Consider the following 16277-nt stretch of genomic DNA (forward strand, 5'->3'; position numbering starts at 1 on the left):
GCTATGGCAACTGCAAGCTTATCCCTTAAGTGCCGCTGGGCTAAGGGATAGGAATAAAGGAGAAAGATCCTTTTATGGTTGTTCAGGCGACATTTCCACCACAATCATACTCTCTGTTGGGATCATCATGGCGGGAGATGTAGGCAGTTATCAGGTACAAAAGAGTACAAAAATGTATTTAAGAAACATTTCTTAGTTTTAGATTCATGTCATGACTGTAAATGTCAAAAGCTGGAATTCTGCTTGAATTAAAACAAATTAATTTGTTGTGGAATTCACACTCAGCATTTTACCACACACTGGGAGAGGGTGCTTTTCCTCTGCAACTCCTTACTTAAGTTTCAGTGATAAATTCTGTTGAACTATCAAGTTGCATTTTAAATAAACTAGATAAGCAACTTGCTTTCAAAGTGGAAAATTATATTTAGTAATTCATTTTTTTCTCATACCTGTTTTGTCCTATTAAGGGTCAGAGGGAAGCTGTAGCAGAATACAATAAAAAAGTACAAGACATAGAACCAGCCCTGTCTGACATTCAAACTTATCACAGGAGTGCATTCATGTACAAGCATGTCAGCATGCACGCACACACGCACACACACACACGCACACACACACACACACACGCACACACACACACACACACACACACACACACACACACACACACACACACACACACACACACACACACACGCACACACAGACACACACACACACACACACACATGCGCACACACACACACTTTGGAGTCACCATTTTTGCATACCAGTATGCCTCCAGGATGGGGGAGGAAATGCAGACATATTCAGGAAGGACATGTAAACACACAGTGGCTACTCCACTTGGGATCCAAACCAGAAAGTCACGCATTGTGAAGACTCATGCTATACAATTAAAGCTAAGAGCTTACCACAATCACTGAACTATTCTACTAGCATGTTTATAGGATATGTGTGTGTGTGTGTGTGTGTGTGTGTGTGTGTGTGTGTGTGTGTGTGTGTGTGTCTGTGCTTTTTGAAAGAACAATCACAACTGGGCTAGCCACCTTACAGTGTGAACATTGGCTCTAGATGATTATCACTGCTGATGTTACAACCTGACCCCATGTGGGAAAAAGTGATTGTAAGCATGTGTGTATAAAACATGTACATTTTAATATATTTTTATGTATACACACATACACACATAGTTACGTGAATGCTGGCACCACTGACATGTTTATGTTTCCTTCACACTTAGGTTGCATTTTTAATAAGATTTAAAATGGTGTCATTTTAGTAAATGTGTTCTTCCTCTTTGAGGTTATCAGCAATGTCCCTACAGCTACTGGGAAAAACATAATACATGTAGCATTACTGCTTTCACTGTGGGTTGTGTTCATATTATATGTCAAATATCAACAGTTGTTTCACAGAATCTGTCCCTGCCATGTAAAGTCAGGGATTGAAAGTAAAGATGTGGCACAGATATAGTGCATAAACTAATTATCATGTAATTATGAATCCTTACCCTCACAAGTCGGGCCCTCTTGACAAGATCATTCAGTTTTCTCAGTGCAGCATTTCTTGGCAGGTTCTGGATGTCTTGGAACAGGTCCTGCTCCTCTAACTCAAATAGTTTGCGATTGTCAGGGATCAGCAATGGTTCTGCCCAAAAGGAGCCAATGAAAACTCGTAAGACTTCAGGTGTGTTGAAGACCTTCCCAAGAGACCACATAAGGGCACCGTAGACTCTCATCAGCTCCTGGGTGTCTACCATATCAGCTTTGTTCAGTACAACACGGATCTTGTCTTCATTGCCTTTTAAGGCATGAATTGCCTCTGAGAATTCATCTGAAATTTCTAGCTTATGGGCATCAAAAAGCATGATGATACGATCCACTCTCTCTGCAAACCACTGCAGCACTGCTGGGAAGTCATAGCCTGTAAGACAAAATCAAACTCTGAGTATTAAACATGGCTGTGCAGATGATGCACATGAATTCTAGTAACTGTGTAACAGATCTTTACATTTACTTTAGTTAGCCACACTCAGCAATGTGAACATCTTTGGAAATAAATTGCACATTTTAAACAAAAAGATACTTTCACATTCCCACCACATCATACTTTCTTTTCATGTCTCGCATACCTTTTTGTATTATACTTTGGTCTCTATCACCATTTTTGGCATCTAAGACTTGTTTTCCTAATAGGTCCCTTCATTCCCCTCCTAACTCTAACACGGACAGATACCAAGTAGAGTAAATCAGGAGCAGGGGATCTCTGCTGTCATCCTGTGTGTGAACTTTGAAATCTGTTGTCTGGCAAGTAAAAATACAATCCGTGCTACAGTGAACCCTGGTGGGGATGCATTTTTCTTTCACCTTCAGTACTTGGCTACAGTTATAAACTGCTTTAGTAAGCTTACTGTCCTGAGTTCCTCTTCTATGGGCTGTACGTCTGGGTCTTACTACTGAGTGAACTTTTGTTGAAATAAAGTAACTAATATCCTTCTCCAGGATGGACAGGCTGACATTATCTGACAACTGCCAACCCTCCTTGGCAGGTTTCTGTAGCACACAAGCCATTAACTGAACCCAGGAAAGATGGAGTACAATCACTGCACAACAGAGCTGTGTCTGGTGTATCAGTGTAGAGTTCTGCACCTAGAGCCTGTTACTGACTGATTAAAGACCAGATGTATGACCAAGGGCAGAATGCAATGCGACCGGCTAAACTGAGCAATATGTGACAGGGGTTTCTTCAGCAGTTCTTTGTCAGTTATAATTCCAAATCAACCGAGTACTGCTATGTGAGGCCCTCATCATATTCATAGATATTTGAGTAGGAAGGCTGCTACCGTAGCTGGCTAATTAAAATAAAAGGGACGAGTGACAGGTACAAGTCAGTCTACAAGCTAGACTGGCAGAGCAGTTGGTTATCCCTAGGTAGGTTTTGGTATTACCTCTCATCCCTAGGTAGGTTTTGGTATTACCTCTCATACCACATCTGTCAAGTTAAAAAGAAGAGTACAACCTGTTAGGTCATGTGTAGTATGCTGTCGACTTGTGTTTTTTAGACCATATGTGGTCAATATTTAGGCACTCGACCTTGGGTGTTTTTGCTAATATATGCAGTACCCTCATACACATATATATATATATATATATATATATATATATATATATATATATATATATCATTCTGATAAAAAAGAAAAACTCATGCTGCCTCTACATTCATTTGATGAGTAAATGTGCACTGCTTCTCTTTCAAATTTAGGTGCCATGCTAGAGGTGATTAAACAACAGTATAGTGCTTTACTGCAAAAATTAAGCATGTATATAAACGCTCTACATGTAAGTCATTTTAAAGGAATCATCACTTTAAGCAGTCACAGTATTTACTGAAACTGCTACACTATAGAAATATTTTAGTGTCAATGGTTCAACAGGTTGCCCGCTTGTCATTGGGTCTGGAAGACCAGAAGAGTGTGGGTTCTATTCTCACTCCAGGTAAATGAGCTGCAACTGTAAGAGGGTGCTGCACTTATAAGCGTTCTGTCCTTTTGGTGACGTGATAAACTGAGGTTTCAACTGTTTGAGCTGCTGGTATCCCAGATGATTGCAAATGATCCTGCCCTGACTAAGTTTCTCTTACTAGTATAAATGCCATCTTGGTTCTCCCCACTGAAAAGAGGTCACTAGCCTAATTGGAGTAACTCAGTCAACAAAAGATAAATGGAAAAAAATGGACTGAATTCATGAGGGCAAGAAAAATAAATAATATTTGTATAATGTTTCCTGTAAGGTACGGCTTTTATCTTAATTCACTCCTTTCTAGTTCTTGTCCACATTTTAATCCATAACATAAAAAGTGCATAAGTAAATACAAACACTAATTTACCTGGAGAAAATAGCAAGTACAAATGGAACACAAATTCAAAATTCTATTATTGTAAAAACAATGGTAATTTTTTTTACAGCATGGAATTCTGCTAGTGGGATAGAAAACTGAACATATTAAGTTGATTTAGAGGAATTATCTTCTAGTAGACATATCTCATGCATTCCAGGTAGTCTGTTAAAACAAACAAAAATGTTTTTGTTTTTTGAAAACAGAACACTACTGCAACTCTAAAATCCACATGAAATAGTATGTTATATGGCAACATGAGCTTCAGAAATGAACAGCAGAATGTCTGAAAATACCCACCATATAATTACCAAAACAGGATTTGGTGATAGACACTGAATACATGTCAGAAAAAAATACCTGACAGGTGGCAACCCAACCAATAATTTAAATATCCCCCCATCTATGCCCATAGGGAAGAAGGGTCCACATGAGGAAGGTAGCCATACTAACTAACTAAGCAGCTACTGCAGCTAGGTTTCTAATACAATAATGTACATCTTCCAACAAACAGCCACTGCAGAAACTATAAATCATACACATCAAGTACATATCTGTTCAAAGGACAAATACCCACAAGACAAGATGTGGGTGTGAGACCTGAAAAACAGATCATCATAAAGGGGGTGGAGGTCTGGAGCCCCTTCTGTGCAACATTTATGTTTCTAATCAGACATGTACAGTTACAATGTCCATACTTAATAACACAAATATGGAAACACAAATATGGGAACACAAAAAGTGCTGGCCTCTTACTCTGGACTTGGGTGGTAATCTACAATATCCCTTAGAATATTGTAAAAGCAAATCCATATGTACTTCTGTAATGGACATCCAGATTGTAACACTGGGAGCAGGAGTGGATAGAAGTCCAAGCAGCAGCTTCTTTAGAAATACTCTGGGTAAATGCATTCTTAAAGAAGGCCACAGTGGTGGCAGATACCTTCATGGATTACTGTCACACTTCCCCATCCAGCATCTTTCCCATTAGTATCCTAACATAGGGTACTTTATCTAGCCAGTCATAGCCACCATATGAAGAGAGGCATTGTTTTCATAATGGCCTTATTTACCTTGCTTTGGTGTAAAGAATATGAATGACTAGCCAGTACCATGGTGGGATAAAGCCCCAACCGTTGCCCAGGTGACACAAGTCCAGTTAGCATCTCAGGTGCTGGCTGAGAGGGATGGGTGGGCCCATTCTGAAAAAGAGAGAGGAAGGGAGGGAGGGTGACTGCTGATTTTGCTTCCTAAGGGGAGGTGTAGTCCAAAACCTTAATATGTTTTCCTCCAGTATTAATGAGGAAAGCCTTTCTACTTAAATAAATAGGACTTTTGTTATCTGTTTCTCTCAACTCTATAAATATGTGACACACATCAAGTATGTGGGAGAACTTAGCTTGAAATCATCAAAGACATTAACTTGACCCCTTAAGAGTGGGGTGGTCCAGGGATTTTCTTGCTGAGTAACTAGTTTGCAATGTATAGAAAGGGCTGTCATCTTTTCTTTGGCCAATTGAAACAGTAAGGGGAACAAGTCTTTTTTTCCCTCCACTCCCCTTACTGCTTCATCCTTTCCAGCTGTTCCTGTTCCCCTTTCCATTGTCAGGTCTACCTGCTCCTCCTTCCCCCCTTGGACATTTCTCTAAAAGAACTGGGGCTAGTGCAGATTGTAAGGGTATTCTAGGGGGTTGTGCTGGCAACTGCTTCTGCTGCTGGGGGGGGGGGAGGGGTTGTGCTATAACCTATCCTTGTTTCTCCATTCCTGCCCTGCATTCATTGAAATGTGTTAGAGGGTTAGAGGGTTACTCCCCTTTGTGGACCACATCTCTTCTCACAGAACATCTTCATCAAACCCCCACAGGAGATGCCTGTGCCACAACTGAACCTTGGTTACCTGGGCTGTAGTTGGGGCTTTATTCCTCTGTGCCACAGTGCTGGACCTAGTAAGGAAAATAAATGTTGCCTTTATCAGCAGAGGGCTACCTGAATGAGACTGCTTTTTTTCCTAACCTTTAGTAATACCTTTGAAATGAATGGTACTGGAGGAAGGGTATACAATGGGCACTGGTTTCTCCTGACTGAAAAAGCACTGTTGGCCAGGGCATTAGAAAACCAGTTGCTGAGTAAAATGTCTTTACCCGAAAGTTGATTCATGACAAAAACAGTTGCATTCTCATGCTGTCCTAATCTCAAAAATCTTTCCCTGTCCTAATTCTACTCATGTGAGACATTTAGGGGATCTGCTGAGGAGTTTTGTGAGCTGAAAATGTAGACTGCCTAGTTTGTAGGCAGAGACAGGCTTACAAGTTCCTCACTATCACAGAAAACCTACATAGAGGGAATTAATTTATGCCCCCGAATTCTTGATTCACATGATCACTGTTATGCTGTCTGTGACTACCTGCAAACCCCCTGGACTTAGAGCTTATTGAGGACTAAGATGGCACTGTGATTGGACTTTATCTCCTTTGGGTTGACATGCTTCTTCCTTGGCGCCTTAGACAATCTGCCTTTCTCTTTGAACTGGAACAAGTCTCCCACCACCACACAAACGCAGACAAAATCAGACCGGTGTAACTGTAGTTAGTCTCTGATTTGTTTTTGGGGAGGTCTGTGGTGATATGTAGCTCAGGGCTGATGATCACTTTCTTAGCCCACCAGTCAAGCTTCCTTAGTATAGCTAGGATCAGACTGAGGACATATTCAAAACGCTGTTTGTGCTGCTCCTAAATTATCTTTAGGTACGACAGGATCTTTCTCATGTCTAGTCTGGAATGAGGGGGCCATCATGACAGATTAGAAAATGAACCCCAAGATGAGGAGGAGAGAGGTCACTGCTGGTAGTTGAGATCTCTGTAAAGTAAGCTGGAAAAAGATTCTCATTTGGATAATCCTGTCTTGTATCAATGTCACCCTCGAAGCCTGTATACTTAGCATGGCGCTCGGGATTTTCTTCTACTGGGAAGGTTCCAGCCTAGACTTCTGACCATTCAAAGAGATCAATAACCTCTAGAAGCAGTGACTTAACAGGCTCAGGGTCACCTATGATCCTGTACAGAGACAGCCTGAATTAGACAGTTATCCAGAAAGGGATAAATCTGGTTCCTTTTCAGTACAAGGTAGGCAAAAAGTGGAGAAATGTAGATTATGAAGGCCATAGGTACAAAGGAAAGGGCAAAGGGCAATGAGGTCAACTGAAAATGTGACTTCCCCACTTTGAACCAGAGGAACTGCCTGTGTGCCTTGTGAATAAGAATATGCATTGCAGGCAGGTATCCTTCATGTGCAGGGAAGCTAGAAAAACAACTTTCATCAATACGGGGAAAAGACCCTGCAGAGTGCGTATCTGCAATTTTTTTTATTGCAATATATTTTTTTAGGTTAGCGGGATAGGCCTCTACTGATCCTCCTTTATGGGTATGAAAATCAGTCTTGAATAAGAAACCTTTTCTTCTTTCCTGGGGTGGAACTAATTCTACTCATTTGCAAGCTATCAGTTATCTGACAACGTGCAGAATGAACGCATTACTGCTGGTACTTCAGTAGAGGGAACATATCCAGAAGGAGAGGAAACAAACTGAGCAAACTCTATAGTGTAGTAAATGGATACTGACTCTATTACTCACTTATCGAGATGAGCCAATGCCTTTAAAAAAAGATGTCTGAATGATAGACAGACAAAATCAGGTGCTGCCATTGCTATTGGCTGAAAGGAATCTGTCCTTACTACTGTTGTTTAGATTGGCTTCTCTTTTCTCTCTAAAAATGCTTTTCTCCTTAAACCGCTGATGTTATTAGAGTGGCTCATGCTTTATTTCCCATCTGTAGAAAGGCCAGGCCTTACAGGGATTGCTTCATCCTGCAGTACCTGTGTATAGTGGTGGGAACAGGTTGTTTAACTTGACTTCATGTTCTTCCCTATTCTTTAATTTTTTTTAAGCATCCCCTGAAAGGAGGATTCTAAAGACATTACATTTATCCAGAGGAGTGTTGATAAGCTGTCCCTTAACACCTTCAGGAGACATTTGTATGTGTAAATAGGTATGTCTAGGGAGGACTGCTACCAGCAACAACAGTGACGGAGCATTCATTTGGGTATCAGACTGCCACTGACTGCAGATGGATGAACTGTAACCTCCATAATTACAGGCACCACAGATCTCAGCAGGATCTGTGGTCAGGTTGCCATAGTTCTGATTATTATTCCTACCTGTTCTCTAACAATGACTTCTTCTTGTGCGTATATTGTGCTCAGAGACTTTCTATTTGCCCTCCTCTTTCTTTGGATGGGAGAAGTACTAACCCTAAATCTACACATGCTTGCTGTGGGGAATGGTATCACCTGAGCTAAGGTAAAGAATGTGAGGCTTTCTATGAAAGCTTTTACATTTCTAGCCCTTCTCACAAGTGTTTTCTTCAAATGTTTTACAAAGACTCTCGTTTGGAACACATGCACTTTTCCTATGGAAAAAATGGAGAGAATGAGAGAGAGCAGGAGTATTTGTTTGTGATTTTTTTTTGGGGGGGGGTATTATTCGTTTTCTGACAAATATCAGAAAAAGACAGAAATGACAATAAAACTACAACACTAAATAAATTAACATTAATCATCAGATTACTTTTTGTACTTTGGACATAAACCTAGCAGATATTAATCCAAAGGACTATTGCGGCAGTTGTCACTGAAACAACAGGCAGCACACCTGCCTTTGGTGGAGAAGTTGTGTGTTCTATTCTCATGCCAAGCAGATCAACTGCTGACATTGTAGAGCAGCAGGTGCTGTCCTTCAGATGAGATGTTAAACTGAGGCCCCATCTCCTTGAGTTGGTGGCAGCTCAGGTGTACGTAAAAGATCCCACATCACCTATCAAGAAGAGTAGGGGAAGTTCTCTGATACCCTTGACAATTTTTCCCTACTAGTACAAATTCCACCTCGGGTGTCCCCCTGCAAAGAGGTTACTAGCCTAGTGAGACTAACCTGGTCAACAAAATGATAAAAAAAATAAATAAATAACATGGTAAGAGGCCAAAAAGTAGTACTTATTACTCCTCCTGTCTGCCTGAGAAGTAAGAGGTGCATCCAAATGAAAGAGTGGGTCATTCTCTTCCTCAAAAAACAAAAAAGCAGTACTGGATACTGGACTTCCTGCTCATAACCATTGTGTGGAAGTAATCCTGAGCCATACCTGGTGATGCCCAGTAGCTCTACAACTCTAACGAGAAGGCTAGCATTCAGCCTGAATCACTGACCCTTCACATCCAGGCCACCATTTTTTTGAACTATCACCATCGGCCAGGTGTTATAGATTAATATGCACCAAAACAAGCAGATATAAGAACATTTTTTTTTCCACAGGCCATCAAGTTCATAAATGGTTAACTCAGCTTATTAGGCTGGGGCACTCTTTTTTTCCCAAGCCTCCGAGTATTGTTAATAGTTGTTTCTTTCAGAGTTTATTTCAGTACTTCTTGCACTGAGTTGTGCTTTGCACCTTGAGTGTATATGCATATGTATATTTACATTTTTTTGGCTTGTTCTTAATAGTTATATGTATGTTACTTATGTAATTCATACTTGGAGAGTCATTGAAACCAGAGTAAAATTCCTTGTATGTGCCCATACTTGGCCAATAAATGTGATTCCGATTTTGATTCTCAAATTTATTGCATTTATATTATTAATGTACTGCAGTAAGGTTCCCTTTGAGTAATATCTACTAAGTTTGTTTCCAAACTGCATAAACTAATCTGATGGTGGGATTTCAGTCAAAGCCAAATCAAAGGTGACAAATGGTCCATTTATTCATACTGTCATTTGCTGCTCATGTTTCCTGCCACTTGTTGGTTACAGTGGTCAGTAACTCTGCGGGGTCCTGCCATGTACTGCCCTCGGCAGTACAGACAAGGGCTATATTATCAATAGCTAAATAAACAAAACAAGATAACTTTTGGTAATACATGCCTTTCTCTCAGACTGGCCCTGCACACAATGTTCCTTTGCTTTTCACGCCAAAATATGGAAACTGGTTAGAAAAATAGCAGATAATGTTGAGGAGAAACCCAGTCTTATCATAATCTCATACTGCAGTTCGAGTTGAAAGAGCTAACTTGGAAAAGCAGCACACGAAGAAGATGCATTTGGCAGGTCTTCCCGGTAATACAATATTGGAAGACCATGAAATCTGAGTGCAACAACTGCTGGCTGCCACGTGTCAGATCATATTTTGGCTTTAACTCACAACCCTGCATGGAAACATTTACAGAGAAAGGTTTTGAGGGAAAATATAGAACTTGTACAAATGAATAAACTGTACATGCTGCCAGATCTAATGTTCCTTGTTGTTCCTTTCTCACTATATCATTTATTTGTCTTTTACAAACATTGAAACTATGTTCAGAATTGAGAAAGCAGACATCAATGTGTGTAGCAAAAAATAAATAAATAAAATAAATAAATAAATTGATAGATAGAAACAATGGATCCTTATTTCTGTGCCACTGCCACCTTCTGGTGACTTTATTTCCTGCTATTACATCAAGCCATTCAGCATTACATAACTCTGACTTCAAAATCTACCTGCTTACTACTTGCACAGGTCTCTTACTGCTAGTGCATGTGACTTCATGCCATGGTTTTCATCTCCTACGTGGCCACCATTTTCTCTAATTCAGGACACTGCTTGCACTACACTAGGCAGGCATATTTATCATGGCTGCTTCTGGCAATCAGGAAATAGCAGTGGTGTGCTCACTCCTGAGCTAATTAACAATGTTTTAAATATAGTCTTTAATGGTATTAGAGATTGTGGGAAGGGTTGTTAACACTGTGGTAGTATTTGGTCAGGTACAACCATCACCGCCATCATCATTGTGAACCTCAGTGCCACACAGTGGTGCTCAGGCACAAAATAGTGATCTATATCAAGTAAGTTCTACTCTGCTAAAGTTAGCCTCCTCTACGATGTGCTAAAGATCTTAACACTTCCTGACTACACCTGCACATTACACTTGACAACTTCATACAAACATAGCAAAGCACCAAGAGGAAATTAAAATCCTAGCAGCTGTTAATGATTTCTCAAATCTCGGGTTCCATGCACCCTTTAATTTCAAATAGGAGAAACTCAAGTGACACAAATGAAAGAAGCTCTGACTGTGACTCAGGCGCCCCAGATATGATTAGCAGAGCTGGTTCCTGAAGAGTGAGCTGTGCAGGGTAGTGACACAGTAGCATTTTGAAGGCTTATGTATCATGGGGGAGGGATCCTTATCTCATACTATATTCCCCATTGATGGCATGGGTCTATATTCTTTCTAAAGTGACTGAACAAACAGATTGTGCCTGGACAAAGTGCCATATTGATATCACTACATGCTGAGCATGAGGCAGGGCTGTAGTTAGGACATGTACAAAAATGCCTCCCACTGCTCTGAGGACAGCACCATACTGAGTCTACCCTGATCGCTTCTCCATTTACTTCCTGAAACTTCCTCTTTGAAGCTCCTTGATATGAAGGACCCTGCTCAGGGAGCCAAGTTACTCAAGGGGTTGGGGTATTGTTTGCAACAGATTAAGGAAAGGCTTCAGGACATGGAAGGGTGGTCAACAAGTCAACAACAGTGTGTGTGTATGTGGGGGGGGGGTACAAAAATGAAATACCTTGAAAGAAACTTGATTCATTTTAACTTTTATTTTCTTACTGAACTACACGCAAATACAGAAAGCCACTGACTTACTACATATTTACATTTTGTCTCATACTAACATGAAAACTCGAGAGTTAGAATTCTATCTGTCTAACTCCTTCAAACCTGGTTATGTTGGAGGACTGGCATCATCATTTTAAAAAAATGTGTACCAAGATGTTTTAGTAATGAGAAGAGAGAAATGTCTTACTGCATTAACTACTGTTTTGCAGACATGGACACCTACATACTCCTTGTCCTAAAAGAGAGGACTCTGCCCTCCATATGTCTTTTAGTTCTATAATGAGGTGCGTCTTTGAGGACGGGGAATCTTAGTGAGTGGAAGGGTATGGCCAGTAACTATGTGTGTGAGAAAATGTTACTACGAGCTCTGTTATAACATTTTTGGGTATGATAAATTGTTTTTTATCTCCCAAAAACTCTGACAGGTGATTTTTTGAAGAATCTGCCACTGTTACTGTGAATGATTGTATCCTCACAACTCACCATTATCTGTTCCTGTGCAGTTTCACTGCATGTGTGTTTAATCACACTTGCTTATTTATTTATCTATGTATTTTTATTGACATGGTTAATCTCACTAGGTATGGCTTAGTTTTACTTGTCACTCAAGATGGTATTGATAATAACCAAGAGTAATTTGACCAGGATAATGGATAGATTCATATAAGTGCTGTGGTATCTACATACTCCTGAAATACCTGCAACTCAGGCAGATGGAACCTTGGTTGGCATGTTTTTAAATTATTTGTTTTATGCAGTTTACTACAGAAGTATAGTATTTCACAGCTACCTCAGCTGTATCACTCCTTCCATATATTTATGTCAACCTACATTTGCTTGTCCCTTAAGGTATTCAGATACATACCTTGAACTACTTAACTTGTGTTCCTCACTGCTGTTGCTAATGCTTTCCATTTCTAGTAACAATGGCACAGTGGTTAACAAAACCCTCAACTCTATGGATGCACCCCAGCATTCACATTTTCTGTTAGCAATTATTACAGCACCCAGACATGTACAGGTTACCAGGTATGATCAAATGAAGGCCTCTTTTAGGACAGGTACTCAACAATAAACTGTAAGCCATTCCATACTTTTCATATGGATGTTTTTCTAAATATAGGATTTGTACATTTTCTGCATTGAAATCTAGATGGTGTCACTCAACCATCCGTGTACAGAAATCACATCTGACTACAACAGCAGCACAGTGAACAAAGATGCCATACACAGAGTTTCCTAGGTAAGTAGGGAATGCCAGGCCTTTCTGGTGAAACTCTGAAAGAACACACACACACACGCACACACCCACACACACACACACACACACGCACACACACGCACACGCATGCACACACACATGCACACGCGCACACACACACACACACACACACACACACACACACGCACACACGCACACACGCGCACACACACACACACACACGCACGCACACACACACACACACACATGCACACACACACACACACACACACACACACACACACACACACACACATACACATGTACATAAAAGTAGGGACAACTTTGATTTGCCAGTCCAGTCACTGCATGAGTTTGCTAGCTAGGAGTAAATCAGGGTACTCAGAGAAATCCCATGTAAACTCAGGGAGGACATGCAGACTGCACACAGAAGGCACCTGAGATGAGAAGTGCAGTGTAGACTATCTTGCTATGAGGTGACAGTGCTACTCACTGTACCACGTTGGATGCTACATTCGCTGTGATAGTGTGAGTTTCTTATGCCTGTTTTCATTCTTCTCTACTCTCCTGGCACCACAACGCCCGGCATTTTTCAGGCTGTGGTATCATTCAGGAAGAAGCATATCTTCTATTTATAAAGTTTTGCAGTTCCCCTGCTAATTGCCAAACAGCTCAGCTCTGTCCACAGTCACACCACCAAAGGGTTCTGCTCTAAACTACTCCAGAACAGCTTTTCTACAACTACAGCTGTGAGCCTGGTACTGCTGTCAGACTAAAGCACAATCTATCCAGCCTGTATTTTATATTCAGACACTGACTAACAGGCAACAAACGAGAGTGACTAAAAATCAGATACTGTCTCCATGGATGGATGGATTGATGGATGGATCCTCTTCTTTCTTTCCTTCTATCCTTCTCCCTGTCTACTTCTCACATTATTTCAACTGTCTCTGTTCTATTCTAAAATCATCAGCCAACTTAGATTTACATAAAGCACATAAACCACAATGCACCTTAACTCTTCTTCTCATAACACAGTGGCACAAGTCATGCATTCCTGCAGGCAGATAATATTTCACAAATAATGAGCTACATTGCTATCAGCTATTATATTGTACAACAGCTCTGCATCACGGCCTTCCATTTTATTAATGTTTCAGCAACATAGCATAATGATACAACTCTCCTTAAGAGGTAATTGCCTCAATGTATTTCTTGAATGTCCCAACTTTCTTGCCTCTATGCAGTATATTCTCTTAAATTCACATATATGCCCTTTACTTGTATATACTGCACATTTATTTAGGTGTCTGATAACCTACATCCTTCTGCCCTCTACTACCTGTGAACTAAGCCTATAAATCAATTGAATTTAAAAAAATGGGGAAAATGCTTGATGCATTTATTTATTTATTTGTTTGTTTGTTTTATCTTTGTTAACCTTGATACTCCAACTGGGTCATACAAGACCCATTTTCAGTGGAGTCCCAAGGAGAACAGCTCCAGAAAAAAAAAAAAGAAAAATAATACATTGTCCGTTCCACGGGAAAAACACATTAGAAGTGGAAATAGCACAATATTTAAAAGTTAATGTAAAGAAGTACACAGAGATGTATTTTAGAGTGATATGGAACATACACACACACACACACACACACACACACACACACACACACACACACACACACACACACACACACATATATATATATATATTTCAAATAAAGTAAGCAGCTTTAGAAGTAGATAAAAAATATAACATCAGATGTAAAGTGGGAAAGAGATGAAAAAAGATGAAAGATGGACACAGTGGAGGGAGAAGCAAAGTGAGAAAGGGCAGCAAAAAAAGGAGACAGATTAAAGGAAGAGAAAGATTCAAAGTGAGCAGTGTACAGTGAGAAAAAGTAAAAGTGAAGCAAAGGATAATAGGACTGGAGAGTCTATCTAGAGAAAGCCTGATGTATAATACAGTAAAAGATCTGATGAGTATTATTTAGTTGGGTGAGTCAGAGCAAGAACAGATCCAGGAGTTATTTAGGTAATCTTTTAGACTGCTGTTGAAAGTGTTGGAGGAAGACATTTGTCTTATAGTTGAAGGCCGGGAGTCCCACATCTTGTATGTAGCTGTGGAGTATAGGGAGTTACTATAAGTAATACAACATTTTTTGAATTAAATGCACTAGCTAGACATGTGCTTAGCTTTCCAGGACATGAATTTCAGTTTTTAATAATTGATAAGGTTTCAGATAATGGTAAGGGTGGCCCTATTTGTTTAAAACTAGAGGAGAAAGAAGTGTTGTGGCAACTAAAATTGAATGCTGCAACCCCACCAGGGCTCAATGATGTAATTTCCATCAAAAGTATTTTAAAACTAAAAGCCTTAATAAGATGAGAGACTTTTCTCATTAGGCATACATTGTGTTTTTTATGACTGTGAATGAATTTCTTGTGCTATCTAGTACTATTTATTGCATTTTACACTATACTTCATTATGCTTGTTAATTGTTTCTTTAAAATGAGGTGGGTTGTTTGTTTAATTGATGACATCACTATTTTAATTGTACTTAAGGTTTGTGAATTGAATTTTGATTGTCTGAAGAAGTTTACAACATTCAAGTAAACAAAAGCACTAACTTCTAAGCGTGTTGATTCCAGTGTGGTTTTTTCTCTTTCTTTTTTGGTCATACAGTATATAGTTTTTGTTTACTTATTTTTTGAATTAAAGAAGGTCTGTGTCAGAAGAACGGTGAGGTCTTGAAGATATGTAACATTGTATGTAGTAAGTACCTGAGGGATGGGCGCATGTCATGAGAGGGAAGTAAATAACGGGCAAGTTTTAATTGTGAGAGATGGAAAATGGCTGGGAATTCAACCCAGTTTATTTTTCTCAGTGTTAAATAATGGAGTGTGGAATTGGGCATCTTTGTAGTTAATTCTGCAGTTTTGTTGTACCGTTGTTCAAATTTTTTGATAAGTGTAATGTTAAGGTTTGTAAAAACAGAAGTATACAGTAGGGTAGGTAGATGTCTGCGTGTGAGAATGAGCAGACAGAAAGTTACAGGCTCTGTACAGAAGACTTAATTTTTTTATGTTTTTTGTTTAAAGTATATTTACATTTAATGTTTGATTTTAGTTCATCGTTAATTGTGATGTCTGGAAGTTTGGTTTGGGAGACAATTTGAAGTTGAGTGTTACCGGTGGTGTGGATGGTGAAATTGGACGACACTGGAATAAGACTTGGGGGTGAAAAGCATGAGATGTGTTTTGTTTACATTTAATAGCAGCATGAAAGGACGTACTCTCGATGAAGAAGAATAATTCCTGAGCAATAATTTGAAGGTCATATGGAATGTAAGCAGAGCAGATTAAAGTGACTGAGAAGAGGCAGTGTTAAGGGTATTTATAAAGAGGTTAACTAGAAGGAGTCCAAGTATAGAACC

The 16277-nt window shown here is 39.7% G+C and overlaps 1 protein-coding gene across 1 annotated transcript in view; it reads right to left on the bottom strand.

Moving 5' to 3' along the window:
- Positions 1-16277, bottom strand: part of EHD2 (EH domain containing 2) — a 756157-nt gene that overhangs the window by 442266 nt on the left and 297614 nt on the right. The window contains 1 exon segment of the mRNA XM_044062805.1: positions 1514-1926. Coding sequence (XP_043918740.1) covers positions 1514-1926 — 413 coding nt within the window.

This window comes from Protopterus annectens, chromosome 1.part0, assembly GCF_019279795.1.
Source record: "Protopterus annectens isolate FY-2018-M chromosome 1.part0, PAN1.0, whole genome shotgun sequence".
NCBI lineage: Eukaryota > Metazoa > Chordata > Ceratodontiformes > Protopteridae > Protopterus > Protopterus annectens.